Genomic DNA, 27,234 nt, shown 5'->3' with positions numbered 1-27,234 from the left:
GAATGTAGGACTTAAAAGTTGGGGCCCTAGATGTGGTGTCCAAATCCTGTAATCCTTAGGGAGAAGCTGGGAGTTTGAGGATCCCTCCCAATTGTATGATGTTGTACAAGAGTGTGTCTCAGCCTTTCCCACTGGTTTTGATGTGGTACCACAGTCTCATTTGCCCAGTGTATAGTTATTGCTCAGCTAGTGTCTGGCTTTCTTTCAGCAAGAAATGTTCCCTGTGTAACTGTTCATTCAGGGTGTTCATGGGAGATGCGGCACTTAGGAGCCTCCTGTGTTGTCATTTTTAAAGATTTCCCAAGTCATTACGGATATGTACCTCGAGATTTCACAAAATTAAGTGACATTGTTTAACAAAAGTCCTTCCATTCATATCTACCTATTAGCGAGTATTTAAGCAGTTATAAGTTTTCCCACACACTGTTTTAATTACATTCCACACATTTAGAAATGATATAAATGACCAGCTTTTGGTTTCATTGCCTTTTCTCTATTTTTCTTTCTTTTTTTTCATTGATTTCTATTTTATTTATTGATTTATTTCTGCTGATTTTAAGTTTAATTTGCTTCCCCCTCCCCCCATTTCCTTTAAGGTAAAACTTCAGTTAAACTGATTTTTCTTACCTTTCTTATTTTCTCACATGAGCAGTCATTGCTAAAAATTTTCTTCTAAATACTGTTTAGGTGTATCTCACAAATTTTGCTGTGTTGTATTTTCATTTTTCAGTTCGTTCAAAATATTTTTAAATTTTGTTCTTCTTTGACCTGCAGGTTATTTAGAAATGTGTTATTTAATTTCCAAGTATTTGGGTAATAGTACTTTCTAGCATATGTTCTTATTATTGATGTTAGTTCAGTTATGTTATGGCTCAAGAACTTTATATGAATTCTATTTCTTTAGGCTTAGGTCTTGTCTATGGGCCAGAATCCTGGTGATTGTTTCTTGTATGGTGGAGAAAAACATGTATTCTGCTATTGTTGTGTAGAATGCTTTATACATGTCAGTTAAGTCAAGTTAGTTATAGTATTTTTCAGGTTATCTGTATCCTTACTAATTTTTGTCTACTCATTTTACTAATTACTAAAAGAGGACAGTTGAATTCTGCAAATATAATTGCAAAATTGTTTATTTCTCCTTTCAGGTCTATCAGATTTTTGCCTTATATATTAAAGGTTGTGTTGTTAGGTATGTAGACATTTAGGATTGTTATATCTTCTTGGAGAATTGACTCCATATCGTTATGTAACCTCCCTTTTTATCCATAATGATATTCCTTATTCTGAGCCAACTTTATTTTGTAATTTTTTTAAATGTTTATTTATTTTTGAGAGAGAGAGAGAGAGAGGGTCAAAGTGCGACCAGGGTACAAGCAGAGAGACAGGGAGACACAGAATTGGAAGCAGGCTCTAGGCTCTGAGTTGTCAGCACAGAACCTGATGCGCAGCTTGAACCCGCTAACCATGAGATCATGACCTGAGCCGAAGTCAGACACTTAACCAACTGAGCCATTCAGGCTCTCCTAACTCAACTTCATATACCAGGTTTCTTCTGGTGTATTTTGCTCTATACTTTTTTTTTAACCTAAGCATCTGAATTTAACATAAATATTTTGTAGAGAATACACAGTTTAGTTTTGCTTTTTTAAAATTTAACTTGACAGTCTGTGTCTTTAACCAGTATACCTAGACCATCTGCATCTAAAGTGATTAGCGGTTAAAATCTACCATGTTGCTACCGTATTTATTTGTATTTTATCTCTCTCTTTTTTTTTAACTTCTCTGGGTTTAACTGAGCATTTATTATTAGTCCATGTTATCTCCTTTATTGGTTTATTATTTGTATTTGAAACATTTTTGGTAAGTTCCCTAGGGTTTACAATACACTTGTTGAAATAATCTTAGCCCCTCTTCAAACAATGTTATACTTTCTATCATAGGGCTTGAGTAAAAAATTGACAACTTGCTCATGTTTTCCATAGGGATACATCTTTGAAAGCTAGCAATACTTTGAAGACTGTTGCTTCTATGTCTGAACTGCTTTACACCATTCATAGACTATCTATTTACAACTCATTGCTGTTACTGCAGTAACTGCCAGACAGAAGAACAGAAGTCTATTTCAGGCTTTTACAAAAATTAGAATCATGTTTTAATAGTTTTAATTTTTTTAAACTGAAGCTACACTTTACCACTAAACAACCACTGTAGATGTAGCCTCATTTTTGTGAACGTACTTAGAGTAGCATAAATGCATAAATGTGGAAAAGCAGCTTGAAAAATGAGATTGCGCTGAAGTTAAATGTTTTCCTGTTAGTTTTTCTTCTAGAACAGTACACCTTTTTTGGCACCTGCATGACTCTGTGTAGCAACTTTTGCTAAAAGGAACACAATTTAGGACTGACTACTTTGAAGACGCAGACATTGGACACCTAAAATCAGCAAGAGAGACGGGTATGGCATAATGGTTTTCACTGTTGGGTTGTATATCTAGAGCCAAACCAATCATCACAATACCAGGCGCTGAGGAAGAATAACCCTCCAATCAGCTTTTAGGATATTATATTTAGTCATAGATGAGTGTTATTCATAATGCAGATTTTTGTGTCTTCATATTTTGTTCAAGTACCTTGGCTAACTGGGTGATCATCTTTAAAAAATTATTATTTAAAATCTTGGTTGCCTTGAATTTTAGTGTTCTTGTACAAAACTCAATTTTCCATTCTACTTTCATCTTTAATATCTTATAAAAGTTTGCTCCTAAGCAGAGCAAAGCACCAATGATTGGTCCGTGGAATAGTACTTGACCAGGCAGCGACAATGGAAGGACAATTATGTTGAGTGACTGAAATTAACATAATCATCTGTGTTAGGTACAAGGCTTACAGGAAAACCTTTTTATTTTAGTAGAAATGGCTAATTTTATAGTATCTATGTGACTTTAATAGTGATCCATTATATTCAGGGGCACCTGCATGGCTCAGTCAGTTAAGGGTCCACCTTCGGCTCAGGTCCTGATCTCTCAGTCTTGAGTTTGAGCCCCGCATCAGCCTCTGTGCTGACAGCCCAGAGCCTGGAGCCTGTTTCAGATTCTGTGTCTTCCTCTTTCTCTTCCCCTCCCCCACTCACGCTCTCTCTCCCTCTCCAAAATAAATAAATACTCAAAAGAGAGTGATCCTTTATAGTCATATTATCATTTCAATAGGCAAGTATTACAAAATTATTCAGATATTTTACTTGTTTTGTATTAAGTCTTTAAAATCCAATGTGTAATTTACTCCTATAAAGGCATGTCAACTTGGAAGCTAAATTTCTTATCAGACACACTTGGTCTGTGTTTCGATTTTATAAAATTTATTCTTAAAAGAGTAGTTTCACATATCCAGGGTGTTCCAAAAATATTTCAAAGTTGTTTGGTAACTGAATTGACTACCAATAGATCCTTTTTCTTGCACAATTGTATCTCCTTTGACAATTTTTAAAAAGTTTTTAGAAGAATTAATTTGACCTTGGAGTACTTTTATCAGCTTGAAAACTACATCTGTCCCAAGTTAAGTTAATTTGAAAGCCCATGTTAATTAGTATTATTAATATCAAATTCAAATTAGAGTTTAAAAGCAACTCTAAATTTATCAGTATCACACAAAGTTTTCTTTCAAATTTTTGTGATTTTTGTGGCTAATTTATATACTGCTATTAGTTAGAAATAAAATTCACATATTGATTCATGTTAGGAAAATGTGAAATCATTCTTATTGATATGCATTGTGGAAAGCTTCCACGTAAACATAATTTATAGCACCTTAATAAGGTTATAAATGAGCTTTTTTTCAGAATGATATTGATGAAAAAAAGTTAAGTCGCACCCCCATCAGGTTTTTTTTTTTATATTGGGCAAGTATTCCTTTTGTTTCAGGACAGTCTTGAATTAGAGTTGATGATACACTTATTCTTTTAAAAATCTTCCATGACAGGAACCCTGGATGGCTTAGTTGGTTAAGCGTGTGACTTCGGGCTCAGGTCATGATCTCACGTTCCGTGAGTTCGAGTTCCAGGTCGGGCTCTGTGCTGACAGCTAGCTCAGAGCCTGGAGCCTGCTTCAAGTTCTGTGTCTCCCTCTCTCTCTGCCCCTCCCCTGCTCACACTCAGTCTCTCAAAAATGAATACATATTTTTGAAAAAACAGTTTAAAAAAATCTTCCATGACTCAATGAACGAGCTCTGGCCAAGAACACAAGACTCTGTCTTCTATTTCTCTCGAGAGTTCCGTAAGCTGACCATCATCCTTAGTATTTGCATATACATATTGAGTGATTTTGACAAATGAGTCCTTGACCCAATATTTTTCAATATGTATTACATGGTGGAATGAAACAATAAGCGAAATATTAGTCTCTTGGGTTACAAATTCTGATGAAAGAAACCAAGTTGAAGGTTTCACACTTACTGATTTCAGAACTTACTACAAAGCATTAATAATCTTAACAGCATGCTACTGGCATAAATACTGACATATTATACCATGGAGTAGACTAGAGAGCCAGACACAGACACTGCATATATCGGGAAGTGATTCGCAGGAAGAATGCCAAGACCATTCTCTGGGAGGAGGACAGCCTTGCAACAAAAAAGTGCTGAGAGAACTGGATATCCATGTGCAAAAGAGATGAAGTTGGACCCTTACCTTATACCGTGTACACAAATTAATTCAGGTTGTATCAAAGACTGAGACGTAAGAACTAAAATTATAAAACTCTTAAATGAAGGCGCAAGGGGAAAACGTCATTACATTGGATTTAGCAATGCTTTCCTGTAAGTGACACCAAAAGCATAGACAACAAACGAAAAAAATAGATAAGTTGGATTTCATCAAATTTTAAAACATTTCTGCATCAAAGAATACCATCAACACAGTGAAAAGGCAAACCGATGGAATGGGAAGACGTCTTTGCCAATCACCTATCTGAAAACAGATTGATCTCTAAAATATGTAAAGAATTCTTAAAATTCACAACAAAAGATAAAACCAAGCAACCTGAGTACAAAATGGGCAAAGGAATCAAAAGATATTTATCCAAAGAAGATATGCATGTGGCCAATAAACACATGAAAAATTGTATTCAACATCACTAAGTTATTAAAGAAATGCCAGTCAGAACCACAGGATACCACTTTTCACCTATGAAAGTGGCCATTATAAACCCACACACTTACACAGTATTGTGGGGGTGGAGAAATTTGAACCCCGTGCCTTGCTGTGTTTATGTAAAAGGGTCTGGCACTATGGAAAAGGCTATGGCAATTCTTCAAAAAAATTAAACATAGAATTACAATACGTTATGGATTGAATGTTTGTGACCCCCCAAATTCAGACATTAGAGCCTTACCCCCTACAGTGATAGTATTTGGAAACGGGGTCTTTGGGGGAATAATTGGAGTCTTTAGATTAGGTCATGAAGGTGAGGTCCTCTGTATAGGATCAGTGGCCTTACAAGAAGAGAGCAATCTCTCTCTGCTGCATGAGGACATAATGATAAGGTGAGAGCAGGAAGTCAGGAAGAGGGCTGTCACCAGAAACTTACCATGCTGCTAGCCTGACCTTGGACTTCCAGCCTCCAGAGCTGTGAGAAAATCAATGTTTGACCAAAAGGCAACCTACAGAGTGGGAGAAGATGTTTGCAAATGATACAGCTGATAAGAGGTTAATACCCAAAATATATAAAGAACTTACACAACTCAACACTGAAAAAAACACCAAACAATATGATTTAAAAATGGGCTGAGGATCTAAATAGAAATTTTTCCAGAGAAGACATACATATGGCTACAGGCACATGAAAAGATGCTCAACGTCACTAATCGTCAGGGAAAGACAAATCAAAAACACAACATATCACCTTATACCTGTTGGGATGGCTAAAATAAAAACCACGTGAAGTAACGAGTGTTGGTAAAGATACGGAGAAAAAGTAACCCTCATGCACCATTGGTGGGAAGTTGAATTGATGCAGTCACCATGGAAAACAGTACGGAGGTTCCTCAAAAAATTAAAAATAGAAATGCTGTCTGATCCAGTAATTCCACTACTGGGTATTTACCCAAAGAAAATGGAAACACTAATTCAAAAAGATATATGCACCCTTATGTTTACGGCAGCATTATTTACAGTAGCCAAGATAAGGCAGCAGCCTAAGAGTTCACTAATAAATGAATGGATGAAGATGTGATTGATATATACATATATACATACATACATAAAGAAGGATGAGATCTTGCCATTTGCAACAACATGGATGGACCTAGAAGGTATTATGCTAAGTGAGATAAGTCAGACTAAGAAAGATTAAAACAATATTATTTCGCTCATATGTATAATCTAAAAAGCAAAACAAATGAAAAACAAAGAAACAAAAAGCAGAATCAGACCTATAAATACAGACAACAAACTGATTGGTTGCCAGAGGGAAGAGGAGGGGGAAGGGCAAAATGGGTGAAAAGGTGTGGGAGACACCAGCTTCCACTTGCTGGATGAATAAATCCCAGGGGTAAAATGCACACCATTAGGAATATAGTCAATGCTGTTGTAATAGGGTCGTCTGGGGATAATGGTAGCTACACTTGTGGTGAAACTAACATAATATACAGAGATGTTGAATCACTGTATTGTACACCAGAAACTAATGTAACATTGTGTGTCAACTATACTCAAATAATTTTTAAAATTATTTTTCTACACCTATGGAGATGATCATATATCTCTCCCAATTCTTATTGACATGGTAGATTATATTAGCTGATTTTTTCTAACCTTGAGCCTTTACATTGCAGGAAGACAACTTCATTTGGTTATAATATTTTTATTACTGGACTAGTAAGTTCCCATTATTTTATTTAAAATACTTTAATTTGGTGGTCATAATGAGACTGCCTGGTAGTGGGAGTTTTTTGGTGCAAATTTTGATTTTGAGATCAATTTACTGTGTAGTATTTGGAAGATTTATTTTTTAAACCATGCTCTGGAATAGTTTAAATACTATTAGGATTAACTGAGCTTTAAAGTTTTAGTAAATTCTTATGTGAAGAAAAGAAATAAAGAAAGAAAATAAGGAAGGAAGGAAGGAAAGAGAGAGAGAAAGAAAGAAAGAAAGAAAGAAAGAAAGAAAGAAAGAAAGAAAGAAAGAAAGAGAAAGAAAGAGAAAGAAAGAAAGAAAGAAAGAAAGAAAGAAAGAAAGAAAGAAAGAGAGAGAGAGAGAGAGAAAGAAAGAAAGAAAGAAAGAAAGAAAGAAAGAAAGAAAGAAAGAAAGAAAGAAAGAAAAAGAAAAAGAAAAAAGAAGGAAGGGAGGGAGGAAGGAAGGAAGAAGGAAAGGAGGAAGGAAGGAAAGACTGGAGGGACGGAGGAATAGAGGGAGGGAGGGAGGAAGGAAATGTTCAATGTTTAAACCACCCAGTCTATGGTACTTTGTTATGGCAGCTCAAGGTGACTAATGTATGATCCAATCCCACTTCTGGGTATATACTCAAAAGACGTGAAAACAGAGATTTAAACAGATATGTCCACACCCATTATCATAGCAGCATTATTCACAATAGTCAAAAGATGGAAGCAACCCAACTGTTCATCAACATAAGAATAGATCAACAATAAACATTTTGTATGTATGTATATACATACAATAGACTATTATCCAGTCTTAAAAAGGATGGAAGTTCTTACTTATGGTACAACATGGATGAATCCTGAAAACACTATCCTGATTGAAATAAGCCAATCACAAAAGGGAAAGTATAAATGATTTCATTTATGTGAGGTTCCTAGAGTAGTCAAGTTTACAGAAACAGAAAGTAAAATGATGGTGACCAGAGGCCCGAGAGAGGGGAGGGTGGAGAGTTAACATCTAATGGATACAGTTTCATTCAGAGAAAATGAAAAAGGTCTTGAGATTGATGGTAGGGAGGGGTATACACCAATGGGAATGTGCTTAATGCCACAGTACTGTACACTTAAAAATGGTCAAAACAATAAATTTGATGTTATGTGTATCTTATCACAATAAAACAACAATAGAACAAAATAACAAGCGTTGGCAAGGATGTGGAAAAAACCCCCAAGCACTATTGGTGGGAACGCCCTACGGTGCAGCCACTACGGAAACCAGTAAGTGCTCCAAGTGCTGCCTCAAAATGTTAAAAATGGAATTACCATATGATCCAGCAATTCCACTTCCAGGCATATATATAAAAGAAGTGAAAGCAGGGACTCAAACAGGTATTTATACATCTATGTTCATAGCAGCATTATGCTCAATTGCCCCCAAAGATGGAGGTAACCCATATGTCCATTGACAGAGAATCAGATAAACAAAATTTGGTATTCATATATACTGAAATAATATTCTGCCTTAAAAATAAAGGAAGTTCTGGCACATGCTACAATATGGATGAAACGTAGTATGGTAGCTAACTTGACAAATTATTTTTAAAAAACATTGTAATGCTAACAAAAAAAGAAAATACATCTTTAAAAATGTAGTTTAAAACTTTCAAATCTAGATAATTTGTAGCAAGTTGTTAAATTATTGCACTGGAACCAGCTTAACAAACATATAAGAAAGACATAGCAATTATTTGCACATAAATTATTTTCCTAAATTGCTGGTAATAGTTTGTTCTCTTAAGTGAGGAAGTCTAACACACATTAAATGTTAGCTATGTGACTGGTATTATACTAACAAAGCATAATATCCCATTTATTAATTTAAGTTATATAATAATCCTGAGAAGTAGGTATTATTCACATTTTATAGGTAGAGAAACTGTTGCTCAGAGAGGTTAAGTAACCTCCTTTAAGTCACATAGCTTGTGAGTGGCAAAGCCAGACCTATAAACTCTGCACAATGTCCTTCCAGGAACAGTGCCTGGCTTATTATAGAAGGTTCATGAGATCCATAAGTCATGCTTTTAGGAAAGAATGTGGGCAGTGACCTCGGTGGCTCCCTGGATTCTTATTCTAGAAAGAACATAAGAGTCATGGTTTCCCAGAATTTAGGATACTCAAGACAAGCATTTCTATATGCAATAAAATCTAGATGCTGAGAGGCTAGATGGAAGTTGAGTTGTCCAAGCTTCCTAATCTCCTCACCCTCCTTCCCTCCCCAAAACCCAACAACCTTTAAACATACTTTAAATAAGCTTTAGCCTGGTGAGAATATTGTTACATCCTTAATTCAGCTATCAGTTAACTTGTAGTATATGATAAAGCTTTTGGAACTGGGCTAAACAGTTCTATGGTGGAGATTTCAAAGAGGGGGTTTGCACTACAAAATAGGGGGATTAGAAAAGCATGGGTTTGGGAATGAAGCAGGAACAAATCTGAATCTTGACTGTAAATTGTACACTGTGTATCTTTAGACAAGTTACTTAATTTTTCAGAGCTTCAGCTTTCTTATCTGAAAATGGTAATATTCCTTAACTCACAGAATTATTTAAATAGTCAAACGATATGAATTCCTGCAATTTTAATAGTATTAATGTCTCCTTTCGTATGTAGATCCCAAATGTGGTACTTTTTCAAAGTGATGTCTTTCATTTTAATTCTCGGGACTACTCATGGTGCCATTCGATATCGAAGATCTGTGAACCCTGAAGCAAATATGAATATTGTAAGCTGCTAGGAAATAAATGCTAAGCCACCAAAATAACAGGAAATGCTACTCTTTAATTTTGAGGTCCTCTTATTTTAATAGATCTGTAGTCAATTTATATCCTTGCATTCATATATTTTGATACGAGTCAAGCAATAGTCTCCATTTACTGTTCTGTAGCTTCAGCCTTATTTTGTCCCTGGATGAAAAAATATATATACAAATATATTTAAATAGCTTTATGGAGGACTTACAAATTCTTTTGTGTACACGCATAGACTTACAAATTTCAGATCTAAGCTTAGCTATTAGCATAGACATACAAACCTCTGTGAATAAACATATATTTTTAAATTGCATATGGTTGAGTAGGTAGAAGTATGAATGATTTGTAGTTAGAATAAAGACTGATGCTCGGTAGGTGTTTTATAAATATGTATTACTGAATGAATCATTGAGCTAGTGGAAAAAAAATAGTCTTAATGTTGAGACAGCATGAAGGTCCATTATTACATTAACAGGTTAGATTGTTATCAGCTTACATTAACAGACCAACACACTAAAAGGTTTCCTTTTTCTTTATCTAGAGCCAAATTATTTCCTATTGGGGCTACCCGGGTGAAGTGTATGACATCGTGACTGAAGATGGTTATATCCTTGGCCTTTACAGAATTCCTTATGGGAAGACAAACAATGACGATTCAGGTAATACTCAACTGAGAACAAGTTGGATTTCTGGGACCTGAGGTTTCTTCACTTTTCCACTTCTTTTTAGCAAGATTAGGACAAGAAAATTATTTAAAGATTAAGTGCACCAGTAACTTCGCATACAAGTCTCTACATGCCTCAAAAAGAGAATGTGATTCTCCATTGGCTTCCTGTTCAGAGATTCTTTTTTTGTTTTTTTAATGTTTATTTATTGTTGAGAGAGAGCAGAGGATGGGCAGAGAGAGACAGAGACACAGAATCAGAAGCAGGCTCCAGGCTCTGAGCTGTCAGCACAGAGCCCAACACAGGGCTCCAACTCGTGAAATGTGAGATCATAACCTGATCCAAAATCCAATGCTTAACCGACTGAGCCACCCAGGTGCTCCCAGAGTGGTTTTAAAATGTGGTAGAACACAAATTGTTCCAAGTTTTCTTTGTGGTTCCCTTTCCTCATTTATGTTCATTCCCTACAAGTTCTTGGTTTCATGAGGAGTTAGAAATGTAACATGGTAATATTATTCTGTAGGTTTGAAAAAAGGCTCTCTCCTCTATGAATAGCAAAGAGATCAGGTTGGTGGCCACCTCATGGTTCTTCACTCCCAACAATAAGGTACATCACTATCATCAGCGAGTGAGGTAAAAAAAAAACAAAGCCCTAGATTTTGTCACTAGGATTGTAATTCTCTATCAGCCACTTATGAGCAGAATATATAATAGATTACTTTTGCTTATTCATCGAATTGCTCAAATAAAAAACAACGTATTGGGGGGTGCCTGGGTGGCTTAGTGGGTTAAGCATCCGACTCTTGATTTCAGCTCCAGTCATGATCTCACACTTGGTGGGTTTGGCCTACGTGGGGCTCTGTGCTAACAGCTCAGAGCCTGGAGCCTGCTTCAGAATCTGTGTCTCTCTCTCTCTCTGCTCCTTTCCCTCTTGTGCTATCTCTCTCAAAAAATAAAATAAACATTTAAAACATGTTTTAAAAAACAACCAGCCTTTTTTTTCTTTCCTCTTTAGATGTTCTCACTGAAAGGAATGTTTCTCATATATAGGATACCCCCTCAAGTTCTCATTTTGAACATTAAAGTACATTTCAGAGAAGATATTAATTTGAAACCACCTCGATCAATGTAATTTCGGATCCTTATAAAGGTCACAGCTACTAGACACAAAATGTTCACGTAGATTTAACATAATCATAGTGATCATTTTTCAGGGTCTGATCTAATTTCACGAATACTGGAATAAAATATTTAAAGGTAATCTAAAAATACAGCGAGTGCTTTAGAGTTGTGTAAAAGCAGGGCCAGAGACAGGAATTCAGGAGCATGTGATTTATTGCTGGTCTACTGTCAGGGGAAGGTCCTGCGAAAATCGGGGTAGGGAAAGGGAAGTAGCTAAGGAAGGATGGGACTCAGCTAAGTCCAGATGCGATGTGATCTCAGAGGAGCTCATAGATCCATGAACTGCGCTACAAAGTGGTCCCGCCTTGACGTTAGGAAGTTAGCCTAACTCCTGATGTTGCCACATCATTGCCTAAAGACTACTCATAGAAACAGGTATAACCTCCTGGGTGAGGCAATTGCCACCTGCCCAGGTCAATCCTACAGCAAAAGGGGCAATAATGAACACTGAGAAACTAAACCCCACAACAGCTAGAAGAGTAGTCCACCTGCTTGGTAAAGGAAATCTAGATGGGGCATCAGAATAACAGAATGCACCTCTTGTGTTACTACATCCATTTGTTTGTCACGTTAAGTTCATTTCATCCAGGTACAGGTTTTCCAGGATTTTGGTAGGTCCAAATTTCTAGGACAACTTACAAGAGGAAGGTGAGTGGAAGAAATGATGACATCTGCTCTTGTAGGAGACCCTACGACCGTGACTGTACTCATAAAGTCCCAACTCTATTACCCATGGTAGATTCCCCTCCCTCTGAGCTGTCTTCCCTGTCGTGGCCACCCAGGCCTTCATCCCTAAGGGCTACTGTGTCCGTAACAGGTCATAGTTGCTGTATTTACACATTTACAGGTAAAACAAGGCTTGGGAGTAACAACAAAAAATGTCCCAGTGAATCGTGTGAATACCAAATACATTTTTCCATCCTCGTTCTGTATCAGAAGCCTTACCTCCTCCTGATGATCAGGATCAATTATTCCTGCCTCTATAGTAATTCCTTTCTCTGTCCCCCCAGTCTTCCAGCATGAGGAGCCCAAAGTGCCCAGGTAGCCTCCCCCTGGTCCCTTGGGGAGAGGCAGACATGAAGCACATCAGAGTCGGTCCAACCCTGATGTCAGGGAGTCAGCTCTCCATACCTTTGTGTCAGTTGGTCAGGAAGGTTGCTTCCTCCTCTGGTGTGGGAGCTCCCATTTAGCCAATACTGATACTCTCATCCTCTCCCAAGAAGGGGCAGTTGGGTACAGCTCGGTAACACAATAGCTAGAAGGTACAAGCATCAGCCTAGTCAGTGGGTCTGTGCCAGGTGCCCACGGGATCAGGGCAGTAGACAATAATGATGTGGGCTATGCGTAAATCACAACTAAGACTTAAAACAAGGTTACTCGCGAGCACACTCACATTATGCGACAGGTGTTATTTCTCAAAAACCTTGTAAGTATAATCAGGATTCTGGAAACTCTGTTAGGTAATAGCACAGTGGTTCTAAAATGACACGTATATTGAATATGTCTGTGAAAACGTGATGATAAAATTGTCTTATGAAATGGAAGAGTGGGAAAATCACATACAATATAATATCTTAGGTAATATACTATTTAAAATGTATATGAGTGCCCACATTACGATTAGATATTTGAATATCCCAGTCCTTAAAAGTTTATATATTTAGGGGCGTCTGGGTGGCTCAGTTGGTTAAGTGTCTGACTCCTGATTTCTGCTCAGGTCATGATCTCACTGTTCATGAGTTCGAGCCCTGTGTCAGCCTCTGCACTGATAGCATGGGACCTACTGGGGCTTCTGTCTCTCCCTCCCTCTCTACCTCTCTCCCCCATTTGCGTGCAGACTCTCTCTCTCTCAAATAAATAAACTTTTAAAAAGTTTAAATATTTAAGTGAGACATGCCCTAATTTTGCACTTGGTCATTTGAAAAATAGTCATTACTAAACTAATGTGTTTAAACTAATGTTTTAAACATCTCTGACACAGAATGGGAGTAAACATTAATAATTTACCCTATTTATAACATATGAAATTTAAAATTTTTTTAAACCTCCAAACTGTCCTGTATTAAAAAATTAAATTTCCCATTAGATGGTTATGTAGATATTATAAAATTTAAGAAGAAACTCTCTGCATTTGGTCCTAGCTCAGAAGCTTGTGGTATATTTGCAGCATGGTTTGTTGACATCTGCCAGCAGCTGGATTTCCAACCTGCCCAACAGCAGCCTGGGCTTCATCTTGGCCGACGCTGGTTATGACGTGTGGCTGGGGAACAGCAGGGGGAACACCTGGGCCAGGAGACACCTGTCCCTAAAAACAAACTCCAGAGAATTCTGGGCCTTCAGGTACAAAGAAAATCAAGTCATGTTTTGTTTTATTTGATAGGCGTGTTGAACGTTTGGTTTGGTTTTTAGATGAAATAAAATAGAATGTGTCTCTTTGCTCAGTCAGGTCTTTTAACAGACCATCAACATTAATGTAAATTTTGGCTTGAAAATTAAAGAGTGCTGGTTTGGTTTTAAGCACATTTATCATTTTTCAGTGGTGACCTTCATTGACTACCCCACTCAGCCTATAACCATTCTTTTGCTCCATTACACTTAGTCTATCTCCCTGTATATAGAATATACAAAACTCCTGTTTATAAGACTATTTGGGGGAGGGATTATTGGGTGGATCGGTCAGTTGGGCATCGAACTTCGGCTCAGGTCATGATCTCACGGTTCGTGGGTTCAAGCCCCATGTTGGGCTCTGTACTGACAGCTCAGAGCCTGGACCCTTCTTCAATTCTGTGTCTTCCTCTCTCTCTCTGTGTCTCTCTGTCTCTCTCAAAAATAAATAAACATTAAAAAAACATTTTTTAAAAAAGACTATCTTGAGGCTATTTTATTTCCTTGACTTTGTGTTCTCATGGAAGTCTTTTAAGTGTTAACATCATGTTAGTGTCAAGGAATTTCAATTTTCTTTCTTTCTTCCTTCCTTCTTTCTTTCTTTCCTTCTTTCTTCCTTTTTTGTAGTTTTGATGAGATGGCTAAATACGACCTCCCCGCCTCCATTGACTTCATTGTGAAGCACACTGGACAAGAGGAAATATTTTACGTTGGCCATTCCCAGGGCACCACTATCGGTATGGCAAGAAAGATTGTCGTTAATGTTCCTTAATAACTCTTCTAGAGTCTTCTCCAGGATGTGGGCAAGCTTCCAAAGCAACAAGGGAAATAAAGCAGAGCCCAAGGCAAGCATCCCACAGCAGTGTCCCTGGCAGCCTCCACCTTATCTTCTCTAGTCACAAAGAATCAATCGTTAACAACAGGTCGTTTTTGGTTTTCTTTGTTTCCAAGGGAACAGAAGTTGAATATCCATCTTGAGATCATAACTACCTCTTGTTCCACAAATAGAAATTTCATACCTACCTTTATTGTTTAAATGTAGCAAAGGACTTTGGGAGGGAGAGACTTGAAAGGGCCACTTCTGTTTATGCATTTAGGGTGGATGAAAATTAAGTAAGACGTGCACAAAGGTGAGGAAAGTCTTCATATGTTTCAAGACTACTAGAAAAGAGCTTTCGACAGCCCACAGCAATCATGCTTCTAGCTTATACCTAACAACTTCACTTTCAGGATCACAAACAAATTCCCTAAGATCTAACGTAATTCTCGTATGTGGTATGGCGAACCTTTCTACCTTCACTCTCTCCACTTTGGAAGTTACAAAGGCCATGTTATGATAGAAGCCAATATTAACTGAGTCTTTTCTAGGCTGAAAACTATCATATTCCTACAAGAATAATCCATTTTCCGCTTTTAAAAAATGTGTTGAACAAGTCTAATCCCATTTTCTATAGATCTGTTCTCTGACGTTTATTAACCACTTGTTTGACTCATCAGTTATTTGGAACCAGGAATCCTGGATAATTATTAAATAAGAAGCAAGTGGGATATGTGTTAGAGCTTATTGACTCATACTATGATATAGAATTCTTTGGTTAGTTCCTTTCTTAGAAGTCAGAAAAGCTTTAAAAATATTGAAGATATGCAAACATGTAGCTTGATAAGATGTCAAATATTTGTCATATCCATGACTCTAATCTAACAATAAAATATAAACTAGTGCTTGGTATCCTCTATACGAGAAGGCAAGGAGGTTTTAAAATATATTAAAAGTAAATATTAAAATTATTTGACATTCATTGAATCTCTCACCTAAAGCATAAGATTCAAATACCAGAAAAATCAACTTGCCACATTTTCACCATTGCTACTTATACAAATGCTCAGTATTGTTACTGATTTTTAAACTGTGATGTTAACAAGACTGTTTTATTACTGGTTTTTCCTTTATTATCTAGATATTATTTTTAATACTAATAATCTACATTACGTTGTGATCAGTATGCGTGTTTCATACTGGGTGATCGATGAATGTTTGATAAGGGAATTAAGAAATGAATGAGTCAATTAATTATTCAGAGCTTATTGAATTTACTCTTTTTAAAAAAATCTTTTTTAATGTTTATTTTTGAGAAAGAGAGAGAGACAGACATTGAGTGGAGGAGGGGCAGAGAGAGAAAGAGAGGGAGACACAGAATCCGAAGCAGGCTCCAGGCTCTGAGCCATCAGCACAAAGCCCGGTGTGAGGCTGGATCTCATGAACCACAAGATCATGACCTGAGCCAAAGTCAGATGCTTAGCTGACTGAGCCACCCAGAAGCTCCTGAATTTACTCTTGTTTGCCATAATGTCATTTCTTACATACTAGTAACTGCATAATTTCTGCCTTATTTTCTTTCAGCCTTCATAACATTTTCCACAATACCAAAGATAGCTGAAAAAGTCAAAATATTTTTTGCCTTGGCTCCAGTTTTTTCTATTAAATACTCGAATAGCCCTTTAATTAAAATGGCATACAAGTGGAAGTCAATGATAAAGGTATGTTATGCCTTTCCTCTATGTAGTAGATAATCCAAAATGACAAAAATTCTCTCCTTTCAAAACAAAAACTATTGGCTATGTATGAATTTAATTTTGTGGTTTTATTTACATTGGATTCTTACCTTTTGTTCCTACAAAGGAATAGGGTTTCACTTTTATAATACCCTTGGACATGTTATTTTGAAGGAAAATCCAGTGGTCAACTTATCTGTACCTTGTGTTTCCAAGTTTTGCCCTTAATGTAAACATTTTAAACTAATGTGATGTAATGCATTTAATTATGAATATAATGAACTTATCACACCATTTCTTGATTAATTATTTTGGTCTTCCAAATCGGAATAAAGTAAATTTATTTTACAGCCTTTTTTTGGCAACAAAGACTTCTTACCTAATACTTCGTTTAAAAGATTTGTTGGTTCAAAGCTGTGTCCACTGAAGACTTTTGGCAAGATTTGCCGTGAGGTCTTGTTTTTGATGTATGGATGTGACCTGGAGAACTTAAATATGGTAAGAACAAGTTGAATTTGAAATGTACTTTGTCAATTTTTAGAAAGAAGCTCTTCATAGTACTTAACTTTATGCTTTGTGTGTTATTTTATGATTTGTCCATATATACTAACTGTTAGAGTCTTAGCCTTTCTGATTTTGTGATTGTACCAACATTCTGAAACTAATCAGCATTAATGTGTTGAGGTAATTTTTTTACTTAAACATTTGTCTTGCTCTCTGTAAAGAACAGAAGACCGTTGCTGTGATAGGTATCTTTACTGCTCTTTGACCGGGTGTTAGTTTCCTGAAGTTTCTTGTATTTGTCTTCTATCACTAGTTTTTCACAACTCCTATGCTTTTTTTTAAAGTCTATTTATTTATTTTGAGAGCGAGAGAGCATGAATAGGGGGAGGGGCAGAGAGAGAGGAGAGAGAGAGAATCCCAAGCAGGCTCCATGCTGACAGCCCAACGTGAGACTCAGTCCCATGAACCATGAGATCATGACCTCAGCCAAAATCAGGAGCCAGACATTTAACTGACTGAGCCACCCAGATGGCCCCACAGCTTCTACTCTTATATCTTGGTTCCTCATACTCCTTCCCTTATTGTTGATCTTTTTGTAATTAGCATTAGTGCCTGCTTTACCTTACATGCTTCTGGCATTTGTCAAAATTCCTCCAGTGGAAAGCTGCTTCAGTGCCCAAGCTCGTATCATCAATGGCCCATGGGTTGATTGTTTATACATTCTATTACAGATGTAGGCATTCGTTCTAAGACTTTTTCAGCACATTAAATTAAAAATCCAGATTTGGCAGAAGCAATTGCAGCCTTTAGACTAGTGGTTGGTTCCTGCACTTGTCCCATTTAATAATTTCTCAGCGAGAACCAATCTATTCATTCAAGGAAAGAGAAGTTGTCAAGATGTCCATTCTTACCAACTTAGTCTATAGATTCAGTGCAATGGCAATCAAAATCCCAGAAGGTTATTTTAAGGATATTCTAAAGTTTATAGAGAGAAGCCAAACTGAGAATTACCAACACGGTAGTGAAGGGAAAGAACAGTTGGAGGACTGATACTACTCAACCTCAAGCTACAGTAACCTAGACAGTGTGGAATGAGAGAAAGAAGAACCAAGTAGATCAGTGAAACAGAATAGAGTGCCCGGAGATGGAGTCCCATAACTGTCGCCGACAGAGCTTTAATAAAAGAGAAAAGGCTGTGCAATAAAGAAATGACAATCTCTTCAACAAACGGTGTTGGAATTGGAACAAGTGGATGTCTATATGCAAAAAAAAAAAAAATACTAGACACAAACTTTACACTCTTCACAAAATTAACTCAGATTTGGATCATAGAGCTAAGTGTGAGTTTCAAAACTATAAAACTCCTAGAAGATAACATAGGAAAAAACCTAGATGACCTTGGGTGTGAAAATGACCCCCAAGGTGGTACATTTGTTGCAACTGATGAACCTACATTGACACATTGTAAGTACCCCAAATTTATAGTTTACAGTAGGGCTCACTCTTGGCGTTCTACATTCTATGGGTTTTAACAAATGTAAAGTGACATGTATCTACCATTATGATATTGTATAGAATAGTTTCACTGCCCTAAAAATCCTCTGTGTTTCACCTATTCATCCCTGCCTACTCAGGTCCTGGCCATCACTGATCTTTTTACAGTGCCCATAGTTTTGTCTTTTCCAGAATGCCATGTACTTGGAATCCCACAGTCTGTAACCCTTTGAGATTATCTTCTTCCGCTTACTAATATACATTTAAGGTTCCCCCATGTCTTTTCATGGATTAGTAGCACATTTTTTTTAGTACTGAAAAATATTGCATTGTCTGGATGTACCATAATTTATCTATTCACCTCCTTAAGGACATTTTGGTTCAAGTTTTGACAATTATGAATAAGGATGCTATAAACATCAATGTGCAGACTTCGTGTGAATGTAAGTTTTCAACCCCTCTGGGTAAATACCAAGGAGTGTGATTGCTAGATTGTATAGTAGAGACTCATTTTGTTTTCTAAGAAGCCACCAATGTGGTTTCCAAAGTGGTGGTGCCATTTTGCATCACTATCAGCAATCAATGAGAATTCCTGCTTCTCCACATCCTCACCATTTGGTGCTGTCAATGTATTGGACTTTTGTCATTTTCGTAGGTGTATAGTGGTCTCTTACAGTCCTTTTGAATTGTGTTTCCCTGATGACCTATGATGTAGAGCATCTTTATGTGGTCACTTGCTATCTGTATATCTGTTTGGTGCGGTACCTGTTAAAGTCTTTGGCCCATTTTTAAATCAGGTTGTTTGTTTTCTTGTTGCTGAGTGTGAAGAGTTCTTTGTATATTTTGAGTAACAATCCTTTATAGATGTGTCTTTCGCCAATATTTTCTTCTAGTCTCTGGCCTGTCTTCTAATTCCCTTGATATTGTCTTTTGCAAAGTGGAAATTTTTCTTTTAATGAAGGCCAGCTTTTCAGTTATTTCCTTCATAGATTGTGCCTCTGGTGCTGCCTCTAAAAAGTCAACTAGACTTTCTCTGCTACGGTATCTCCTAGGAGTTTTAGAGTGTTCCCTTTGACATTGAGGACTGTGTTCCATTTTGAGTTAACCTGTGTGAAGGGTGTGAGATCTGTGTCTAGATTCTTTTTTTTTTTTTTTTTTTGCATGTGGATATCTAGGTGTTCCTGCACTATTTATTGAAGAGATTATCGTTTCTCTACTGGGTTGCTTTTTCTCCTTTGTCAAAGATTAGCTGACTCTATTTATAGGGGTCTATTTGGGGACTCTCTGTTCCATCTATGGATCGATTTGTCCATTCTTTCACCAATACCACACTGTCTTGGTCCCAGGAGCTTTGTAGGAAGTCTTGGAGTCACTTAGTGTCAGTCCTCTAACCTTGTTCTTCCCTCACAATATTGTGTTGGCTATTCTGGGTCTTCTGCTTCTCCATCTGAACGTTAGAAGCAGTCTGTCTGAGGGCTGTCGGTATCCTTAAAATAATGTGCTGAGACTTTGATAGGATAACAGTGAAGTCATATGTCTTGGTCACTGATTGAGGTTTCTGGGGACTCCGTAGGCAACACAAACCTAGGGTGACATGAAGGCTGCTCTATTTGTGGTTGTTTCACTTTGAGTGGTGTGAAACTTCAGGACCTCAGTTTGTCCCAGAAAGAGTTTCATATTAAATCTCCCAACTGCCCTTGGCAGACCCTGGGCTGATTTTCATTTTCTTCAAATAGCTAAGTTCTCAGAATGAAACTTCGGATCCTCTAGGGTTGGCAAAGAACTTGAAGGAAAAACTGGCTTTTTTGAGGGGTCTTTGTTTTTTCTTTTCTATTTTTCCTGGAAATTTTAATTTAATTCAATTTAATTAATTTATCTATAGAATTATTTACTTTGAGAGAGGGAGAGAGTACACGTGACTGGGGAAGGGGCAGAGAGAGAGTCCAAGAAAGAGAATCCCAAACAGGCTCCACAGTCCCAGTGCAGAGCCCGATGCGGGGCTTCAATCCACAAACCACGATATCACGAGCTGAGCTGAAACCAAGAGTCAGTTGCTTAACTGACCGAGCCACTCAGGTGCCCCATGGCAACCTCTTTCTATCTTTTCAGTTCTTCTGCCTTCAAAAAGGATGCATGTGTGTGAGTTCCAAGAGTTCTAAATGTTTTCCATATGGGATGACGGACTATGTAACATAGAAACCTAATAATAGCTTCTACATTAATGTAAAAACTACACATTTAGTAAGTACATTTATGTATTTAATGGAATATAATTTTGCCTCTTTCTGTTGATATTATTTATTTAAAAATAACTTTACATTTTCTTGCAATTATTTACTTTAACAAATATCATAGACTATGCTCTCTCTGATTGGACTAAGTATAAAAATAATGTTTTAACCCCTCAGAGCCGTATGGATGTGTACATGTCACATAACCCAGCAGGGACATCAGTTCAAAACATGCTACACTGGAGTCAGGTACACCGTTTAAAGTGCATTTTATTTTATTTTGTTAATATTTTTATTTATTTCTGAGAGAGAGAGAGAGCATGAGCAGGGGAGGGTCAGAGAGAGAGGGAGACACAGAATCTGAAACAGGTTCCAGGCTCTGAGCTAGCTGTCAGCACAGAGCCCGTCGCAGGGCTCAAACCCACGAACCGTGAGATCATGACCAGAGCTGAAGTTGGACACTTAACCGACTGAGCCACCCAGGTGGCTTCATCTTTACTACTCATGGTTTATCCCCATCTTTCTAAGAATCATGCGATTGCCACAGGATGATAAATTTAGAAGCATAAAATGAAACTATTACCTATTTTTATAATTCTTCATCTGTTATAATATGTTAAAATCATAATCTATTAGGTCCTCAAACACTAAGCAATGATCAGAGCAACAGAATTATTCTCTGTTTTATAAATGAGAAAATGTTAATTCAGAGTAGTAGACGAGGAATCATCTAGGTCATGCCCATCATTTGACTTGCCCAAAAATCCAAGGCTAGTCCCTTAAAAAAACCTAAGACGAGCATACAGGTGTCTCAATTCTTAGTTGGTCACTCGACTACACTTTCTCCTCTGGTAAACTGTGAACTCTGTGAGGACTATGAGTCAGTTTTATACACTTCTGTATTTGCGAGGCTGAGAGTTCTGGGCAAATAGTACACACTTAAGACTGTTTATGAACATTGACAAAAAAAAAGTCCAGTGTGAATATCATGTCAATGTTGAGAGCCAGGTTAAGGTCCTAGAAAGAACACTGTACTTGAGATCAAAACACGAGACGCTGAATCCTTTCTCTGAATTTTACTGGCAGTGAGATGCTGAGAAAGCTCATTTAATCTCTATGAATTCAATTTCCTTATTTTAAAAAATGGAGTTATTAATAATGCTCTGACCTAACAAAAATATTACAAGAGTTAAAACAGGGTTATGATTATGAGTGTTATTTAAACTGAATAAACACCAATGAATTTAAAGTATCATTGAGATAGGGGCACCGGGTGGCTCAGTCAGTTAAGCATCCAGCTTTGGCCCAGGTCGTGATCTCAGGGTTTGTGAGTTCGAGCCCCACATCAGGCTCTCTGGTATCAACACAGAGCCCACTTCGGATCCCCCCCAGACCCCACCCCTTCCCTGTTCACATGCTTTCTCTCTCTCTCTCTCAGAAAACAATAATAAATATAAAAGTGGGGGGCTCTCAGGTGGATTAGTCAGTTAAGTGTCTGATTCTTGATTTTGGCTCAGGTCATGATCTCTCAGTTTGTAGGTTCGAGCCCCATGCTAGTAGCATGGAAACTGCTTGGGATTCTCTCTCTCTCTCTCTCTCTCTCTCTCTCTCTCTCGGGATTCTCTCTCTCTCTCTCTCTCTCTCCTCTCTGTGCCACTCCCAGCTTGTTCACTCACTCTCTCTCTCAAAATAAATAAATGAACATAAAAAAGAAAGTATCATTGAAATACTGGTTAAGGTATTTTAAAATGTTTAAATCTAGGGGCACCTGGATGGCTCAGTCAGTTGAGCACCCAACTTTGGCTCAGGTCATGATCTCACAGTTTGTGAGTTCGAGGCCCACATCCAGCTCTGTGCTGACAGCTCAGAGCCTGGAGCCTGCTTTAGATTCTGTGTCTCTCTCTTTCTCTGCCCCTCTCCTGCGCTCTGTCTCTGTCTCTCAAAAACAAATAAACACTAAAAATTTTTGAATGTTTAAATCTAAGTGATTTTTGAGGTAAATTATTAAAAATCTTCAGTTTACCATTAGATTTAGCTCATTGCTGGTGATAACAAGTACAGGAAATCTAAACAACCTTTGCATGTATATCAAGCACCTATTATGTACCTATATTGTTCTACACTGGTGGTACTTACCAGTGAACAAATTAAGTATCCCTGTCCTCCTTAAGCTTACATTCTAGAGGTAGATATACAGACAGTAACCAATAAGAAAGCAAATAAGTAAATCATTAAAACTTTAGAAGGGGATAGAAGCTACGGAAAAATAAAGGGGAAAAGCAGGTAAAGCGATTAGGCATACAGGGGAGTGGAATGTGTTCTTGAATAAAGATGTAGGCCAGCCTCAGTGAGATGGTGACATTTGAGAAAATATTTAAAGGAGCTGAGAAAGTTAGCAGTGTGAACAACTCAGGGAAGAACATTCCAGACAGAGCCAGTGCACAGGCCATCCGTCAGGAGCATTTCTGAGAGGCACAGCTCCAAGGCCAGTGTGGCTGATGTCAGTGATTAGGGAGGAAGAAGCAGGAAAAGGGGGCAGAAATGGAACAGAGCCAGAAAGAAACAAGAACGCCCTTGTGAGGACTCTGGCTTTCTAGCTGAAGCAAGTAGCCCCTGCAGGGTTTTGAGCAGGGAAAGGTTATGATATGGTTTGCATTTTTAAAGGAATACTTTGGGGGGTGCCTGGCTGGGTCAGTTGGCAGAATGTGCGACTCTTGATCTCAGGGCCGTGAATTCAAGCTCCACGTTGGGGGTAGAGTTTATTTGAAAAAAAAAAAAAAAGGAATACTTTGGGTGCTATGTCTGGTAGACTGAAGTCAGGCAAGAGTGGAAGCTGTGAGAAAGTAAGTAGATTACTACCACAATCCAAATAAGAATTGATGATGGCCTGCACTGATGTGTTCCCAGAAAGGATGGTAAAGAGGGTTGGATTCTGAATATACATGTGTTTTGTAAACATGGCAGCCAAGGACATTTAATGATAGATTCTACATGAGGAGGGAGAGGAGAGTCTTGGGTAACTCCAGAGGTTCTTGCCTAAGCAACGAAAAGATGCGATTGCCACTAAAGAAGATAGGGAGATTTGGGGGTGGAGCGGGTTTGGAGAAAAGATACGCTGTTCTATTTTGGAGATGTTAAGTGTCAGACATCCAAATGATTGAGTAAGCAGTTGTATATGGGAGTCTAGGATTTAGAAAAGACTTGCCGAAGACGATAAACATTTTGAATATGGATGCCATCGAAAGCCAAGAGCCTGGATGAGAACACAGAATGGGTACAGATGGAGAGAAGGGAAGCAAGACGGAGAGCTGAGACATGGAAAGGTTCAGAGGTCAGGAAGCAGAGGCTGGATGAATACGCCAAAGAAATGAAAAAGGAGCCGTCAGAGAAAAATGAAGATCGAGAAATGATGGTATTCTGGATGCTAAGTGAAAAAAAAGTTCTGAATGATAGAAATGAACAACTGTCAAGTGCTGCTCATAGATGACATGAGGAATTTCCTCAGAATTGACCAAAGTTTTACAAATGTTAAGATCATAAATAACCCTGGCCATTTTTGTGGAAGGAAGAGCTACAGGGGAAGGAGTGTTCTCAGGAAAAATCAGATTGTCCAGAGACCAAGGACGTAAGGGAGCCTGTCAGCAATGGGCTTTAAGATACAGGCTGATGACGAATTCCACTGAGTTTTAGAGTTGGGGAGAATTAGAAGGAGATAAAATGGGGGTGGTGGTGTATGGATACCTGTCAGGTTTAGAATGTCAGAAAAGATAGGTAACCCGAGCGTCTGAACCTTCTTGCACTGAAAACATTATCAGGGGAAAAAAATAGACATGATCAGATTAGACCTAATAAGTTCAAAGCAGGTAGCGGTAGTGAGGCTACAAGTACTGGGAGTGAAGCAAGGGATGGCTTCTGGCACATTCTCTCAAGCACCGTTGTTTGAAGCAAGGGTGCTTAGGAAAGTATCGTTTTAGTCCTAGTGCACTTAGTCCTAGACACTCACTTTTGACCTCTGTGGATGAAACAGGGTTTCTTGGGAAGCCTGACATTGCCCCAAGCACACAGGCTGCCATTAATAAGGTAAAAGACCTTGGGGGAAATGTGCATTTATATGAAAATGATAGGACCGTATTCTGTAGATCCACTGCCAGTCACCTCCTACTTCTTCCATTTCTTACCCTTTACAAAGGAAGGGAGACACACAAAAAGTCTACCAGCGCCAATGCCAACAGACAATCCTTCCAGTGCACACCTCCTGCTATCAGCTGCCACTCTGATAAACAAAGGAGCATAATCTTACTTCTAAAAATTTTCTTTCAGCTTTTTAATTCTAGTCGCTTGAGAGCTTTTGATTGGAGCAGTCCTGTTCTGAACTGGATGCATTTTAATCAGGTACATAATTATGTGTAAGCTAAAAACTCTCTCTTTGGGGTGCCTGGGTGGCTCAGTCGGTTAAGCGTCTGACTTCGGCTCAGGTCATGATCTCACGGCACGTGGGTTCGAGCCCCGCATTGGGCTCTGTACTGACAGTTCAGAGCCTGGAGCCTGTTTCAGATTCTATATCTCCCTCTCTCTCTGACCCTCTCCTGCTCACGCTGTCTCTCTCTCTTTTTCTCAGAAATAAATAAAACATTAAAAAAAAATCTCTTAGCTCAGTTCAGGCAATGTTGCTACAGATGAAGGCTCATGTAAACCCCGAGGCTGTAATAAGAGAGTGAGAAGGACGAGCAGGTGAAGACCACTGTGATTTGGCTCCATATTGTCACATTCAGCCAGAGGGGCATTTCCGTGTCTTCTATGTATTCCAACAAATATCTTGGATAAGCCTGGAGAAATTGACAGGCTATAGAATGATTCATTGTATTATAGAACGATATGTTTTATATATATATATAATTATATAACACAATTATATGTATAATTGTGTTAATAATAGGCATAGCTTTGTGCTTAGTTAAATAAGAAATAAAAGGCATAATAAGGTTCTTGACCCTAAAACTATTTATTGTATTTGGGGAGATAAGACAATCTCATAATAATTAGGAAAAGGTGAAAGCTAATGAGAAGGTGGTAAAAATTGTATGAGTAGCAAGACAGAAGTCTTGTCTGTCTCCTTTGAACTTACCCTTTTCCACCATACTTTTCCACCTTAGCTTAAACTCCATGTCTGATGCGGTTTGGTTGTGTAAAACTCCGAAGTAAAACAGAAAGGTCAGAATCGATAAAATCAGATTTGACTTCGACCGTCAATTTTTACCATTTACATATTGGCAGCTATGAAGCTACCAAAAGTTTTGATTCAAATACTTTCATGTTTGGGGCCCCTGGGTGGCTCAATCGGTTAAGCGTCCAACTTTGGCTCAGGTCATGATCTCGTTGCCCATGTGTTCGAGCCCCGCGTGGGGCTCTGTGCTAACAGCTCAGAGCCTGGAGCCTGCTTTGGATTCTGTCTGCCTCTCTCTCCGCCCCTCCCCTGCTCACGCTCTATCTCTCGAAAATAAACAAACAGTTAAAAAAAGTAAAATACTTTCACATTTATAAAATGAAACTTCAAACACCTCTGTGGAATGTTTGAATACTCTGAATTAGAGCTAACTGTCCAGTTTTGATTGGTATCTGACCTACTTCTAAGTAAAGTTGTAGTAACGATTCTTTTGTATTCATTGCTTCCATAGCAATCATTATTTTAGATTCAGCTTATGTTACAACAGTGTACTAATTCATCACTTAAAGAATCATTAAAGAACACCTTCTACGTATCATTATTGTGATGACTCTTACTTCTACCCATTGATATTTAGACAACTTCTCCATTTTACGACGTGACGCACATGAATGTGTCAACTGCAACATGGAATGGGGCCCACGATTTGTTGGCTGATCCTCAAGATGTTAAAAATCTACTTTCTGAAATCACAAACCATATTTACCATAAAACCATTTCTTCCTACAATCATATAGACTTCTTGTTCGGATTAGATGTGTATCATCAAGTTTATCGTGAAATCATTGACATTATCCAAGGCACTCTATAGAGAGCCACGGTCCTCTGTGGTGAAGGATCTATATATTTTCTATTAAAATCCAATCATTTTCTCCTCCTGTGTATGTTTTTCCAGTTATTTAAATAAAGTATGGAATTTTTCCCAATTTTTTTTCACTGCCCAAGGCCTTCCATTCATTCAATCAGTGGCATTTATTATATGAGGGGAAATGGCAGATTCAAACTCTGCCCAGGGCAGTCTGGTGACTTTCTACATGCAACGCAAATAACTAAAAGCATCATCTTAAACATTTTCAATTGCAATGGATGACTTTTTGAGAGAGGTGCTTGCTTTTCTTCAAAGAAATATGAACATGTATGATATAAAAAAAGTTTCTAAGAATGTTTGCTGGTATAACAGCTGAGTTTTCTCTATGCTGAATGAAGAGTAGAAAAAACACTTTTGAGCTATGTTGCTTCTGCCCCACTTCTGGCCAAGCTGCAGAAGTAGACAGATCACAAAAGCCATGGGGCGGGGGGAGGGTTGTAAC

The 27,234-nt window shown here is 37.9% G+C and overlaps 1 protein-coding gene across 3 annotated transcripts; it reads left to right on the top strand.

Moving 5' to 3' along the window:
* The first annotated feature begins 2,390 nt into the window (after nucleotides 1-2,390).
* LIPJ (lipase family member J) lies at nucleotides 2,391-26,850 on the top strand. Of its 3 annotated transcripts, XM_077751892.1 has the most exons (10): nucleotides 2,391-2,454; nucleotides 9,547-9,658; nucleotides 10,228-10,345; nucleotides 13,675-13,873; nucleotides 14,546-14,655; nucleotides 16,320-16,456; nucleotides 16,823-16,969; nucleotides 20,878-20,949; nucleotides 25,021-25,092; nucleotides 26,502-26,850. In XM_077751892.1, exons 2-10 carry the CDS (start codon nucleotides 9,554-9,556, stop codon nucleotides 26,733-26,735), a joined length of 1,194 nt encoding a protein of 397 aa, XP_077608018.1. In that variant the 5' UTR covers nucleotides 2,391-2,454; nucleotides 9,547-9,553; the 3' UTR covers nucleotides 26,736-26,850. The 3 variants fall into 3 exon arrangements, with proteins under 3 accessions (XP_077608018.1, XP_077608019.1, XP_077608020.1); XM_077751893.1 differs by lacking the exon at nucleotides 20,878-20,949; XM_077751894.1 differs by lacking the exons at nucleotides 20,878-20,949; nucleotides 25,021-25,092.
* Nucleotides 26,851-27,234: the final 384 nt, after the last annotated feature.

This window comes from Crocuta crocuta, unplaced genomic scaffold (assembly GCF_008692635.1).
Source record: "Crocuta crocuta isolate KB4526 unplaced genomic scaffold, BGI_CrCroc_1.0 scaffold694, whole genome shotgun sequence".
In the NCBI taxonomy this organism is placed as follows: Eukaryota; Metazoa; Chordata; class Mammalia; order Carnivora; family Hyaenidae; genus Crocuta; species Crocuta crocuta.
The sequence above is the reverse complement of the archived record's forward strand: the minus strand, read 5'-3'. Positions and strand labels throughout refer to the sequence as shown.